Source organism: Gavialis gangeticus, unplaced genomic scaffold (assembly GCF_001723915.1).
Source record: "Gavialis gangeticus isolate Ggan-Ray unplaced genomic scaffold, GavGan_comp1, whole genome shotgun sequence".
NCBI lineage: Eukaryota > Metazoa > Chordata > Crocodylia > Gavialidae > Gavialis > Gavialis gangeticus.
The window spans coordinates 61,861,435-61,877,005 of record NW_017729029.1 but is presented as its reverse complement, the minus strand read 5'-3'; the positions used below and the strand labels follow the sequence as shown (position 1 = coordinate 61,877,005).

Sequence of the window (15,571 nt, the reverse complement as noted above, 5' to 3'; positions counted from 1 at the left end):
TGTGTGGGGCATGGAAACTGTCTGCAACAGCCAAGGCCAGTAGGTTGGGGGTGCTTCCACACACCTCCCACCATTCCCCCTGGGCTCCCCAGACTGCTGGAGAATGCTGAGCTGCTGGGCCACCCCTAACTGGCTGCCAGACACAGGCGAGCATACCCCCAGTGCCTGTTACCATGGGCCTTCCCCCATGCCCAGCCCTAGGCTTCCAGGAAAGTCCCAGAGTGAGTCTCCATGACACACCTGGTGGCCCTAGCCAGTGGCAGCAGCAGGGGGCACTCTGCAGAAGGAAGAATTGGGCCACTTGGAGCTCCAGTAAATGGCAGGCAGGGGCTGCAGGTGCCTAGCAGCCCCACACCATGTGATGAGGAAAGGGGCACACCGCAGAAGGAAGGATCAAGCCCCTTGGAGCTCCAGCAAATGGCAGGCGGTGGCAGAAGGCATGTTTCATGATTAATCATGGTTAATCATGATTCCTACAATCGGGCCGGGTGCCTGCTGCTGCTGCCTACCATTTGCCAGAGCTCCAAAGGGCCCAATCCTTCCTTCTGCAGTGTCCCTTTCCTATTGCATGACATGGAGCTGTGGGACACCTGCTACCACCACCTGCAGTTTGCCAGAGCTCCCAGGAGCCTGATACTTCCTTCTGCAGAGAGCCTTCCCCTCCACCTGCCTAAGGACATGGTAGAAAAATACTGAGCTACAGACACCCCCTTCTGTTTCCTCCCCTGCCTGTGACTGACAGCTGACCACAGACAGAAGGCAGGGCTTGGCAGAGAGGCTGTGCTCACTTGGATCCATGAGCACCATGGGGCAGAGCCAGCTAGGCACTCAGCCAAAGCAGTGAAGCGCAGGCCAGCTGCAAGAATACCTCCCTGTGAGGGGAGAACTAGTGGAGGGCTGCAAAGCAGCCTGGGATGCAGCCAGACAGCAACCTAACTTGATTCAGTAGGGGATCTGATATAGAAGTTCAATATACCAATCTAACTTAAATCCATTAAATCTGAGACCACATCAATCCAGGTCTGTCTTAGGGTGGGTTCCGCCATTTTAAAACCAGTTCATACGCAGTGGACTTCTGTTCAGCTACAGGTGTAGGCCTGTTTCCAATCACTTATTTGATAAACCTGAGTGATATTTTTCTTGCAGTAGATGAGAAATTAGGCTCACTTCAATTTAAAATAAAACATACAGGTTATATTCCTTGTAGAATTCTGATCGTTAATGATGGATGCACCTTCCTACCAAGAAGAGGAGAGCAACCAGGCATTCTACAGGGAACTGGCTGAAGCAGCTAGCACTAAGGACTTGATTGTCATGGGTGATTTCAACTACCTTAACATCTGTTGGGGAAACCATTCAGCCAGCTCCAGCAGGTCAACCAACTTTTTGGCAACTATAGATGACCTGTTCTTGACACAGGCTGTGGAGAGGCCAACTAGGAGTAAAGCAACTCTGGACTTGGTGCTGACCAAAGAGGAGGATGTGGTAGGTGACCTGAAGATCGGAGGTACTCTGGGTGACAGTGATCACAATTTGATTAGATTCACCATCCACCAAAAGGCTGGGGATTCTACCAGCAGAACAGAAGTCCTAGACTTCAGAAGGGCAGACTTTGGTAAACTCAGGAGTCTAGTCAGAAAGGCCCTACACAACCAGTGACTGGACAGTTTGGGAGCTCAGGAGGCAATTCTCACTGCTGAAAAAGAGGCCATACCCACGTGGTTAAAAAGAGGGAAAGGGGCCAGGAGACCCACCTGGCTCAACAGGTACATTAGGGAACTTCTCAAAAAGAAAAAAGAAGTGTACATGCAATGGAAAAATGCTTCAGCATCCAGAGAAGAGTACACCCATATGGCCAGGGTCTGCAGACATGAGACAAGGAAAGCCAAGGCATGCATGGAAATCAAACTGGCAACCAAAATTAGAGATAATAAAAAGTCCTTCTATAGGTACATAGGGAGCAAGAAAAAAATCAGGCTTCACTCTGGCGCCCCTACTGAATATGGAGGGGAAGCCCACAGTTCATCCCCATGAAAAGGCAAAGCTCCTTAATACTTACTTCACATCAGTATTCCTGAAACCAGGTGAGAACTCATCACCTGTCCAGAGGCCCACAGAATACGGTGATGACAGCAATCCACATTAAATCAGTCCCAAACAGGTGAAGATACTCTTAGAACGTTTAGATGTTTTCAAGTCAGCTGAGCCAAATGGCTTGCATCCAAGAGTGCTGAAAGAACTGGCCGAACTCATAGTGGTGCCTCTGGTAAGGTTGCTTGAAGAGTCATGGAACTCAGGAGTGGTCCCTAATGACTGGAAGAAGGCTAATGAGGTACCCATCTTTATGAAAGGGAAGAGGGACAACCCTACTAACTATAGACCAGTCAATCTGACTTCGGTCCTGGGAAAAATGTTTGAAAAAATTATCAAGGAGGACATCAACCACAAGCTCACAACTGGTGGGATACTGGAAACAACCAGCATGGCTTTGTCATGGGAAGGTCATGCCTAACAAACCTGGTGTCCTTTTATGACCAGGTAACTCACCAGCTGGATGTGGGACAGGAGGTAGACATCATCTACCTGGACTTCAGCAAGGCCTTTGATACTGTTTCTCATGAAATTCTCTCAACCAAGTTGAAGGATACTAGCCTAAACCAGGCTACAGTGAGGTGGGTTGGCAACTGACTCAGCAGCCAATCCCAACGAGTTGTAATTGATGGGATGGCCTCATCCTGGAAGGCTGTCCCCAGTGGTGTCCCCTAGAGATCAGTGCTTGGGTCCATGCTCTTTAACATCTTTAGCTATGACCTGGATGAAGGAGTGGAAAGTGCAATGATTATGTATGTGGATGACACCAAGCTGTGGGGATGTGCAGGCACATCTGGGGAGAGGGCAAGGATCCAGGACAACCTTACGCTGGTCCTATGGACTGAGTGCAATCAGATGAGGTTCAACAGGGACAAGTGCTGGGTCCTTCATCTGGTAGGAAGAACCTTCACCATATCTATATGATGGGTGGTGGTCCACTGGCTGGCACTGCATCTGAAAGGGACCTGGGAGAGACATTTGACCAGAGAATGAATATGAACCAACAGTATGGTGAAATCACCAACAGAGCAAATAGAACTCCGGCGTGCATCAGCCCATGTGTTGCCAATAGATCCAGAGAGATGCTCCTCCCCCTCTACTCAGCACTGATAAGACCACAGCTGAAGTACTGTGTCCAGTTCTGGGCAACACACCCCAAGAATGATGTGGATAAGCTCAAATGGGTGCAGAGAAGAGGCACCCGCATGATGAAGGGCCTGGGGGATAGGCCCTATGAGGAGAGACTGTGGGATCTGGATTTGTTCAGTCCGAGTAAAAGAAGACTAGAGGGTGCCTTGATAGCTGCCTACAAGTATGTCAGGGTGAACACCAGGATCAAAGGGAGCAATTCTTCAGAAAGGCAGCTCTTGGGAGGATGAGGTCCAATGAGCACAAGCTAGTCAAGGAAAAGTTTAGGCTAGACATAAGGAAAAACTTTTATTCCATCTGGGTAACTAGAATCTGGAACACACTCCCAGCAGAGGTGGTGCAGTCACCATCCCTGGCAGTGTTCAAGAGGAAGCTAAACAACCACCTCATTGAGCTTGTCTGAGCCCAATTACCTCCTGCCCATGGCAGGGGACCAGATTTGATGATCTTACAGGTCCCTTCTGGTCCTTCTATTCTACGATTCTATGATTTTAATCTAATCCTGAAAGATGCTTTGTGGCTCCTTCAAGGTACTAAGAATCTCTTAATCCTAAAGAAGCAGAGGAAAGTCAGGAGGCCCCTTACATTTTCAGAACTTTGGTTAGAATCAGCATCTGAAACATGTTTATTCAAATTTCTTTGATTCTAAGAATAGTTGTTTGCAGCTGCAGGCACCTGAAGTTCTCCATCTGAGCATTCACAGAAGTGACTCTGTCTTGATAGTGCTGAGAAGGTCAGCCTGTCATGCCTCTTAGCCACTGGGCTGTGCCAACAGAAGCATTCAAGTAACCATTATGAAAGCAATCCATCAAACTCCACACAAAACAGCTGGAGAAGCAGATACTGTCCCCTGTTATCCAATCGCTCAGTGGTTAGAGCACTCATGTAGGAGCCAAGCACTTATCTCCCAACCTAGGGAGAGTGCTCTAACCCTCAAGCCATAGGGTATTTTGAGGTTAGGGCATTCAAAGTCCCTCCTGTTGAAGCTGTTTCCCATGTTGTACAAGATAAATATGCTCATTTAGCCTATGACAGCATGGGCCAGAGTAAGCAACTCCTATGAGCCTCTTTGGATAGGGTAGGATAGTATTATTGTATCCTAGTGGTTACAGCTCTCCCCTGAAAGTGGATCCACTGAATAATTAGCTTATTCCAGTGGTTAGGGTATTCTCTAGGGACATGAAAGGTGAAATGATTAAACATTTAACCACTAAGTATAGTGATAACTGGTTAGCTGACTGGTTATCCTTTAGCTCAGGGCAGGTGCAGTCTGGCAAGGAAACGTGGGGAAGGGAAGCCCACAGTGTCCCAGCAGGAGCCAGAAGGCATCAGGGTAGGCAGCAGGGAGGGAGGGAGAAGTGAGAAGAGGAGGACAGGACAAGGGGGAAGGGGTGAGAGGGACTAATATGCCTAAAAGGAAAACAGCCAGCAGCCTAATGACTCATCAGATCAGTTATCTGCTCCTTCACAGGTGCTTCCTTTTTCCCAGTGCAGGATTTCACATGGGCCATGTTGCCTAGCTGGGCTTACCTCTTTCCCCCTCCAGGAGCTGGGAGCCACTGCCAGAAGCAGCTGTGTCCAAGCTGCTATATTATTGGTTACACATTTAACCAATATAATTAGAGGTGGTTAAATGAATATTGTTAACATGCTATTTACACCCCTAGTAGACACATCGGAGTAAACCTGCATTCTAGTCCCTCTTTCATTGAATATTTCACTATTTTTATACTGCTATGCTCTTTCTTCCTATGGCCCAATATATATTGGACTATTTCAGGCTCTAATAATGGAGCAGCTCTAATAGAATGGATTGAAGCAACCCCTTCCCCAAAGATACCATACAGCTTAGCAATAAGGATATCTACACTCCTGAGAGACAGGAGATGTATGTTCAAATCCCTTCAGGCTGAGAAGGGACTTGAAGCCAAGTCTCCTGCATCCAGGCTGAGTGTTTCAACCAAAACGTTATTGGGTGAAAAGGGAGTATTCTTGCAGTCATCTTTCAAAAAACATACAAATAAGATCTTTCTTCCAAAAAACCTGAACATCCTACGTAAAGGGTTTGGGCCTATGAAGTCAGCTTAGGATAAGGCCTCCAAGACCCAGAGGACAACACTATTTAAAACACAACCATGTCCTCACCATTTTGTATTAACTACCTGAGGCAGGTCCCTGCTCTGTGTGTTGCTCTTGTGGATCTCTTCTTAGATGATGCGAATCCATCACTCCATGTATTGTATAGAAAGACTAGGCACCAAACTTGGATGTTGTTAAATCTAGTACAAAGCTAGCTGCTTACCGGTGAATGCTTAGTGTCGTGGTGTCCTAATGCTTAATGCTGGCTGACTAGCAAAAAGAGAGTTTATTTAAATGGGGCAGTCTCTCTCATAAAGGGAGCAATCTGGGTTACATTATTTCAAAACATGGAAACACTTACCAGGGATGATCTAGGTTTTAAACTAAAGAAGGAAAGTAGAAATCATTTGAATTTTAATAATAAACAGAATTTAACATTCAAGGCAGAGTGATCATTTGCCAATAAAGACTTGTAAGTAAAGTTGCTTCCAATAAACAAATACATTAGCAAAATACTATGGCCTCAACATCTCTGCATGAGGCAAAAAGTGGCTTCTGATTGAAACAAGCAGCTTTTGGCTTGGTAAGGGAGGGGTGCCCTTTGGGTTCCTTTAGGGGAAGTCCATACTGCCGCCAAAAACTCACCTGCTTTTGCTCCACATGCTCCAAATCTAGAACTGAGGCAGTATAGCAGGGGCATGCAATTATTTTGGGCGGAGGGACGCTTACTGAGTTTTGGCAAGCCATCGAGGGCCACATGATAGGTAGCCAGGGGCAGATAAATATTAATTTTCTAAATGTTTTAGGGGCCCCACAGGCCTGATAGAATGGCCTGGCAGGCCACATTTTGCCCACCCCTGCAGTACAGACACTCTGGGAATACCCTGCCCCCCTGCCACCCACCAACATGCCATACAGAGATCTTGAGATTTTACAGGGCTCCATCTTACTACAAGTTGACTGCTTCTGGTACCTGAACTAGCTCGTATATAGCTAGTTCAGGTATCTCTAACATGCACTGTGGCCACACATCCATGTCCATATACTACTGAGCTGAAAGTCTTGTCATTTAGCTTCATTTGTCTCTTGTTATTTATACTGGAGATTGCAAGAGAAACGAATAAAAATAAAGTAGCAAAATGTCTTTTTTTCTGGCCAAACTGAAGTGGCACTTCAAACAAATTCACAGAGGGGCCAGTCCTCAGCCCTCACAAGCTATTCCTCCATCTTAATTATTTTCCATATCTAAGAAAACCCATTGCCAAATTGGCACTGTAAGAGAATAAGTAAGTGGTTTTATTAAATCTTTCCTCGGCCATATAAAATTACCTCATGCAACAGATCAGCCTAAGGGCCACATATCCGACAGCTTGGCTTTAAAGTGCATTTCCATACAATCTGCTGTTTCCTTTTTCATTTGAGACATAAAGGTTTAGGTACCACATGTCTACAACGTACAAGAGTTCCTTTTTTTGGAGCTCTGGTTTGGTCATATATGATACAGGTCATATCATAAAGCTAAAAGGAATATAAGGGAACATGACACATTGGCAAAAACGTCAAAGCAAGAGCTATGCTATTAAGATATTCTACTTCTTTTCCAATAAAGTCTCATGAAACATATGCTATATGGAGACAATCTCACCAGACAGCCTATGTATTAAAACACAGAAATTAAAAGAGAAAGATCCACTTCACGCACCAGTCTGGGGTTTTTATATGTGCAGGCATAATCAAATGCTGGTACTAATCTGAATAAATAAAGCAAGGTCTGGATAATTGATCATGGAACAATCCATGTGAACAATATTTTTCTCCTAGTTCAATTATCAGTACAGAATTTCACCTACTCTCAGTTCCTTCTGAATGTGTACAGGTTGTTATTGCCCGCAGTTTTGCTTGAATTCAAATATACTCAAATGCACCTTAAGAACTAGTATACAAAATACAGCAACAAGAAGGAAATTAAACAGCTATCAGCTGTATGTAATTTCTGCCATATGAGATCACAAAATGGCAGTCATAGGTTAAGGCCATCTGTAGTAAGGTAAGAAGCATGGTTCCACCTACTTGCTCCTATTCTATATATCCCCAAGCCTGCTAATTAACCAGGGCAGACAGGCTAATGAAGTCCTGAGAACACACCCCACTAGTTGTTTTAAAGGCAAATCATTCTTGCTTATTAAAAATGCTTAATTATTGAAGTTTGCATTCTTGTTATGGACTATATGAATTACCCATTATTTCTGCAGCAGAATGCCAGAGACAGCAGTTCTTTCTGGGACAGGAACATATTTCAGAACTTGTTCAACTTTATTGTACAGGATTGAAGAGGTATTTTATGAAGTCGTGATAAGGCAATTTATCTATAAGAGAGTTCAGAAATGGACTATTTTTAGGTCTAGCACAATGGCCTATTCTTCCAAGATCTTAAAACAGAAATAAATTAAATGGAAAGATTTGTACATTCCTACCTGTATTCATATTTGCTGCAAACTACCTGAGCATTCACTCCTACCATCTTCTCTCTAATCCAGTGGTTTTCAACTATGTCTAAGGGGTCCAGAAAATATTGTTATGCCCAAAAGTATGTGAATGCCCACACTTACAATTCAAATGGGTCCACCTCCATTCAAAATTTCCAAAGGGATACACACCTCCATTTGAAATTTCCAAATTCAAATATTCTTCATTCATTTTTCTAAAGGTCCACAAATGAAAAAAGGCTAAAAGCCACTGTTCTAATCAATACCCCAAAATAATAGAAATGCCCAGCTTAAAACTTGCTCTGTAATACAACCTTAGTTCTGACATCATAAAAATATCAATTATCTTCAGTTATATCAATAATCTTCATGCTGCTAATCACATGGCCGATTTGTCAAATTTAAATTTGATGAGCTCCCTGTGTACATATTTTATAACAACTTATACAATACTCTATAGACCAATATTACTGATATGTAAGTGACTTTCCAAAAGTCAGCACATGAGAAGTAACAGTAGAGTTAAAGAGGGAGAGAATCCAGTGAAAATTTGCTAAATGGGTGATTTTTAAGCTCTGTGTTAATTACTTTTTCTTCAAACACCATAAGAAATTCAAATTGAGCTCAGGTTTTATATTCCAAGTCCTGTTTTGTAACATTGCAGTAATATTTTCATTTAAAAAAAGTTTACAGCTACTGTAAAAACTGACCCCTCTAACATAACTTTAATTACAACATACTAAACCAGATGTACAAGGCTCTACAATGGACCAAAATAACTGAAAACTAATTTTGATCCCTTTAATACTCTATACATTTGTAGATAAAGGGTCCTCTGAATCAGCCTTTTCTCTTTCAAGCAATATAATCTATCAACAGTCAACAGCTAAATTTCCAGCAGGCTTCTGGTCCATGTCCCAAAATCTGAGCATGGTGTTAAAAGCCTAATGGTTATGTACCCAGGTGGTAAGGGGGCACAGAGCTCCCATGTGCATAAACCATTTATTTCAGGGACCAAAGAAATTTGTCAGTTAATAATCTTTGTTCAACTGGGGGACAAATCCATGCTTCAGGGAAATACAGAAGAAGCTCCGTGAACTACACAGTGGTTCAGCAGGCTCCAAAACTACCAGTTAGATAGATCTTTTTCAGCTGGTTTGTTGCAAGTTTTCAACATCACTGACATTGCAGTATTAGAAGAAAGGACCTTGACATGGGTACCTGGTGCCTCCTGAGTCAGGGGGGCACTTGCCTCCCCGCCCCCAACAGCCAGTCAGCAACTGGGGGGGGGTCCCCCTGCAGCCAATCACATTGACTGGGGGCTCAGCCAATTGCATTGAAATGCCAGCGGCGCTTCTCCTGGCACCCCCACTCCCCTGATGGGACTCTTGGGGGGGCACCAGCGCTCCTGCCTGCCCCTCCTACCCATCACCTAAGCAGGGAACACTGGCTGTCAGGGTGTACACCTGTGCTCTCAGGGTATGCATGTGCATCCCTGTGCACCCCCTACGTGTCACCACTGGACCTTGAAAGATTTTGCCCTTTTTACCTAGCCACTCCCAGGCTTTTGTGAATCCATTCAGCTAGACTAGTAATCTTATTTTATTTATTGATTTTTATGCCACCCTTCCCAAAGTAGCCCAGGTGGTACATGGCTGGTACCCGCTCTTCAATTGAAGAGATGTTAGTAGGTGTATGTATGCTGTGGGAGCATGACTGCCTAGCTTCAGGCAAACTCACTTCCTTTCTATACAGAGCAGAGCTGAGCAGAGCAGAGCAGAGACCAGGGACACCCCGTGATGCTTAGACAATAACTCTTATTAACCCTAAACCCAGGCAATCTTGGCCAGATATGGCAGACAAAGGCATTATATTAGCACAGACCTTGACCCTCTTTGACCTTCCTGTTAGTGTGCAGCCCTTGCCCTTAGCAGAGGTCTCCAGGCAGCAGGCAAGGGAACACTTGATAAAACACAGGTTAGACAGTAAATCAACAAATGAAGACCTGGCACTGAGGGAACAAAAACTGAACATACTTAAGTGAGATTACATCAAATAAGATACAATGCATAAAGATAACCAATATAATAAATTCAGGTATTGAGTCACGGTTGTGCTAGCAGGCTGTACTAGCAGGCTAAATAAAGCAGCTTACAATCCTCTCATAAATACAACAATAAGGACACAAGTTTACAATGAAAATCCCAAAAACACAAGGAACCAGAACACAACAATGGCACAGCAACTGTGCCCAAGAAGAAATGATACCAGGGGAAAGAACTCATTACCTTAAGGAAACACCATCACCCTCCCCTAGGTCACACGACTAGGAGGGGAACCCCATAAGCGCAAAGCCACCCTTAGTAAATGGGGCCCTTAGCTCCTCTCTCCACACAAAAGGGGTCATTCCCCCTCCCTATCATGGGGCTTCCCTTTAATCACCCAAATGGGGGAAGGCCTCTCCTCCCCCGTGGAAATCCCCTTCTCTTCCCCTCTTAGGAACTGCAATCTGCTTCCCAGGTGACTCACAACTCCCATCAGTTTTGGTGGTCTAGTCTCATCTCTCTGTGGATTGGCTGCAGGGACTTCCTTCCTCACTAGGATGGTCAACCCATCTGGTAGCCACTTGATGCAGGAGGGCCTGAACTGCCTCATGCAGCCACAGAGCCTATCAGCCCTCTCTCAGCCCTGTGCACTGCTCTGTGCACCAAAGGGATGTCTGCCTCATGCAGGGATGGGGACCTGCGCTACCTCGTGCAGCCACAATGTTCCATCAGCTCCACTTGGTTCTCTCAGCCCCATGCACTGCCCTGTGCACCGAAGGGAATGCCTGCCTTGAGCAGGGTTGGAGACCTGCACTGCTTCATGAAGCTGCAGCAATCCCTTCAGCTCTACCAGCCCTGGGCACCACTCTGTGCATTGAAGGCTCCTGCCTCATGCTTGGTTGGGGACCTGTGCTACCTCATGCACCCACTAAGGTCCTATCCACTCTCCAAACCCGCTATGTACTGATCTGTGCAATATCACCGCTGTTCTTTCCATGGTGGAGGCTGGGCTGCAACTGCCTGCTACTTCCCACTCAGTGAAGATATCTTCAGGGCACTTCTGGGGCAACTGGTCCACGCTGCTGGTCAACTCTTCTACAACCCCACCTTCATAGTCCCTTGTCGAAGTCATTCATGTGCTGGGCATGTGGGCTTTTATCCTTTCTGGAGGCTTCACCCCCAGATTGGAAATGGACCAATGGGAAACTCTGAAGGGTTAGTTCTCCCTCAGGTCCTCTTTTTCACCTCACCCTTAGGTCAGGGTGGGATAAGCCTTCCTCCTCCCTTCTCCTGACTGGTGGTGAAGGGAAATGCACCCACCAATCAGCCTTACCCATCTGACTTAAGCCATCAAGCCAGGCTGGCACTTGCCAGCCTGCCATAGCAATAAAAGCTCAGGATGGCTTATGGTAAGAGAAATAGATCAACTTAGAAAGGAAACTAAAAGAAATAAAGCAAAATCATGTAAAACAAAACAAAGCAGAGACGAGGTGTGGCTGGTGAACTCAGACTGGTGGGACAGGCAGAGCATCCCACAGGAGCGGGGTTGGGGGGAGGAAGGGTTTGCAGCCAGCTAGGAGTGGACAGGTTTGCAGCCTCCCCAATCCCAACCAGAGTGCCCGGCCAGCTGCAAACTCACCCCCCCACATGCCCCATTCCTGTAGGATGCTCCTGGCAGAGACCCACTAAGCCAGGGGCACTCAACCTCCAGCCCACAGACCAAATTCAGTCCACAGGGCCTTGGTAACTAGCCTGCAGGACAAATCTGGCCTGCAGAGCCTTGGAATTCAGCCTGCATGAACTCTCCATGGGTCGGGAAATTTGACAGGGGGGAACAGTAACAGTTAATATTGCTGCCCGTCCCTGCTACTAAAGTCCCAAGGTTTGTGCAGTTGATTGGAACTGGGCCATGCCTTTCTCCCCACACAGCCAAGAAGGACAGAGCTATACCCCCTTCTCACTTTGTGGTCAGATGTCACCCCCTCCCCCTATGCAGCTGCTTAGTGGCCAGCCCCCTCCCTTTCCATTCCCCCTCCCTTTTCACCCAGGCAAGTTGAGGCCAGATGATGCCCCCTTCCTCCCATGGGGCTGGATCAATGCCAGGCCAAGCCCCCTTTCCCCTCACCTGTGGGGTTGGATTGGGGCTGGGCCAAACCACCCTCCCTCACACACCTGGCTTGGGACAGGCTGTACACCCCACCCCCGCATTGCTGGATCGGGACCTGCAGTGTCCACCCCAACTGGATGGCTTCCACTTGCTGGGTGTACAGAGCAAGCATGCACCACTGCATAAGTGCCACCTAAGTGAATAAGGTGAAATAGGAATTAGCCCGAAGTGTCTTTTTCATTTCCTCCTAGTTACTGATACACAGTATTGCAATCAGCAACATAATGTACTCATTCAATCGAAGTCTATGCTATGGAACTCAAAGTTCCCACCTTTTTGATAACCCATGTTGGGCATCAACATGATTCTACACACTCTCCATTTTGTTTGGAAATTTTCAGTTTTAGATATTAAGCCAACCACATAAAAGTTAGGAAATTCAAACTTAATTGACACCCCCTTCCCTCTGTGCATTTAAGATAGGAGCTGGGTGGGAATTTTTTTATATCCCTCTCAAAATTGCACTGTGAAGCTGAGAAACAGTAACCAGAAGGGAATTTTATCAAAACTGGCATGTTGCTGCAAAAACAAATATGCATTTTCCAATGAAAATCTAAACTGCAGACTATTCCCAGACAGCCCTAATTATAATACAGTCTTTAATAAACATGGTATTTTTCCCACTGGACTCATTTTTCATTCAATGCACAAGATAGAGCATGTTCAAGGGATGAGTCAGGAATGAGGCTCTTGCCTGTATAACTTCTGACTCATTTCATCGCATAAATGAGGGAAAATACACAGTGAATGAGGCACCAGATCACAGGAATAAACAGGAGAGTTGCATGGTTATAGTAGCTGAATGCTGTCCTGGGTAGCTGAATTTTGTTCCTGACACTGGTGGAGTTCTTGTGTGATGTTTGGCAAATCACTTCAACTAAACTTTTCCCAGGTGGCTTTAAGTACACCTTCTGACTTCTGGTCCCCAGTTTGAAACAACTGAATCCTAATTCTGCAGAACTTCAGCAGTTTGTAATTGTGTTCTTGTGTAAAACGGGTACATTTTTGATGGATGTGAAAAATCAATCCCACCCAGCTCCAATCAGAATGTACACACATGGGACCCAAAGCACTCTATAAATAAGTCAACTGGAACAAGATTTTAAACATATGAAGTGCTGCAAAAATGATAACCAATGCTAGGTTTCAGGTGTCTGAAATTGATCTCACAAAATTAGTAAGCACTGGCAGTTTTGTATTTAATCTCTGTGCTTCAATCTCTGAAAAAGAAATACCAATACTGCCTCATTTTATAGAAGGGCATTAAGCTCAATTAATACAGTTCATGGATCATTCAGATACCATGACAGAACATCATAGAAAAGCCCACTAGGAAATAAATAATTCTGCATTCAAAGTAGGGTTTGAATACTGCACATCAAATAATACATTTCATCATAATTTGAGCAGGGTAGATAGAAAAATATTGAACTACTGGATAACTACTTATTTGGTGAGCAATACCCATCCCATTGACTGAATCAGGCTGGGGTCCTGTGGAATAAGTAGTATGAACTATGTATTCAGAACTATATTGTAATGCATACACACACAGGGACCAATTTAAAATCAACTTAAAGACAACCTTACCTCTAGCATTTCCAAACTTTTGAGTGCTTGACTTTGCAATCTTAATGTTTTTTTAGCACAGTCTTGTGTGTTTTTTCATACGTAGGTCAGGATGTCAAAACTGCTGAAGGTATTAGGTGCTGAGTTGCCATTAAAATTAATGGGGGGAAAACAGATGGAAACCTTCCCATCAACTCCAATGGTCTTTGAATAAGGCTATTGAACTTTATAGTCTACCTGTTTACTCATTATCAGGGCTCACTCACCATGAATTTAAGGAAAATAAGCTCCTGGATGCTTAATGTTCTGAATTCTTATTAATGCATGAATATTCTCACACAAACAACCTTTCAGGTGTGGAGTGACAGTGCACAGCAGGGATCCTTTCATGGGATTTTTTTTTCCACAAAGCTGCTCTCTCAAAACCTTTGAGAAAAACATGCCTTAAATTTAAAGAAAGCCTTAACAAGTGATAGAATCAGGTTAATGGCTAGAAAGTAGAAATTGTTTTAAAGTGCTTTCATCCTTGAAAAACCTTAGCAAAACAAACACCAATCCAAATTGGAGGCCAAGAGGAGGCAGAATCAAGTTAGTAACATCATTATCATCCCCTCAAGTGAAATGAAATGAAAAACAAGATTGACTGTTAAAAAGTAAAGCACTATGTTATACATGTGAGGTCATAAGAAAATAATTAAAATGTTTAATTTATTTGTATCATTGTTTTACTCTTCTGCACAGCAGTGTATAGTTTCAGATTAATAATGAACATTATGACATAATATGCTATGCATGGGATGTAGAATTGGATAAAAAACAAAGTGAGCAAAAACAAACAAGTAAAGTAAATTGAGAGAAAAATAGCAAAGGTATGATATAAATAAAATTTTAGTTTCCTCCTCATGAATACTGAGGGAATTAAAGAATTCAATTAGAAAAGGCAAGATTTTAGCTTAATGTATATTTAGCTCTGAAATAGAAAAATTTTTCATCATAGAATAACTAAGCTATATTTCTGTTTTTTTCAGTATCTTTCTTCTTATCAAAGTGATAAAAAGTGCAACTGGCAAATAATAGGAATGGTAACCCTAGAAAATACACACACAAAAATTAATGGGAACAGGAGAAAGTTCAATAATATATAAGGTAAAAATTAAAAGAAATTCAGGATCCATCTATACAATCCTTAGTCACATCGGTAAACACTTCATTGGTAAGCATTTGGTCTTACTGAATGCAAATGAGACTTTATATTTGTCAAAATTAGCAACATTTTTCACAGTTTAGTTTTTATGTCAAGATATATATCAAGATAAAATGGGTTCATGGAGTCTATTCTATATATCAATTCCTGAAAAACAGTAGGACTAAACAGATAAGCTCTACAGTGAGGTAGAACAAAGCAAAATAAGTGCATCATATAGGGAGCAGACAGAAATGACAATTGTTGCACTATTGGCCCCTTGAAATCACTCTAACGCTGTGCCCAAATAAAAGAGCATGGCTGCAGAGCCCTCTGAATGCTTGAAAAATTAATCCTTATTGTATGAGGGTTCAAATGAATTCACTCTTAAGTTTCATAGATTTCATAGACATTTGGGCTGGAAGGGACCCCAGAGGATCAAGTCCAGCCCCCTGCCCCAGGGGCAGGAAGTCAGCAGGAATCATAGGATCCCAGCAAGATAAGCATCCAAATGTGTTTTGAAGGTGTTCAAAGCGGGCGCTTGAACCACCTCAGGTGGCAGTCTGTTCCAAACCTTGGGGGTTTGGACAGTGAAGAATTTCTTTCTTATGTCCAGCCTGAACCGGTCACAGTGGAGTTTGTGACCGTTCGATCTTGTCATCCCTTAGGGCACACTGGTGAACAGTCATTCCCCCAGATCCTGATGAGCACCCCAATAAGTTTATAGGTGGCCACCAGATCACCCCTGAGCCTGTGCTTTTCCAGGCTGAATAGCCCCATTGCTCTGAGCCTCTCATCATAA

At 44.1% G+C, this 15,571-nt stretch overlaps 1 protein-coding gene across 1 annotated transcript in view; it reads left to right on the top strand.

Annotated features, from left to right (window-relative positions):
* The first annotated feature begins 1,221 nt into the window (after nucleotides 1-1,221).
* CTSO (cathepsin O) overlaps nucleotides 1,222-15,571 on the top strand; it is a 108,415-nt gene continuing 94,065 nt past the window's right edge. Inside the window, exons 1-2 of the mRNA XM_019521058.1 lie at nucleotides 1,222-1,485; nucleotides 2,539-2,672. Coding sequence (XP_019376603.1) covers nucleotides 1,222-1,485; nucleotides 2,539-2,672 — 398 coding nt within the window. The remainder of the gene's footprint in view (nucleotides 1,486-2,538; nucleotides 2,673-15,571) is intronic.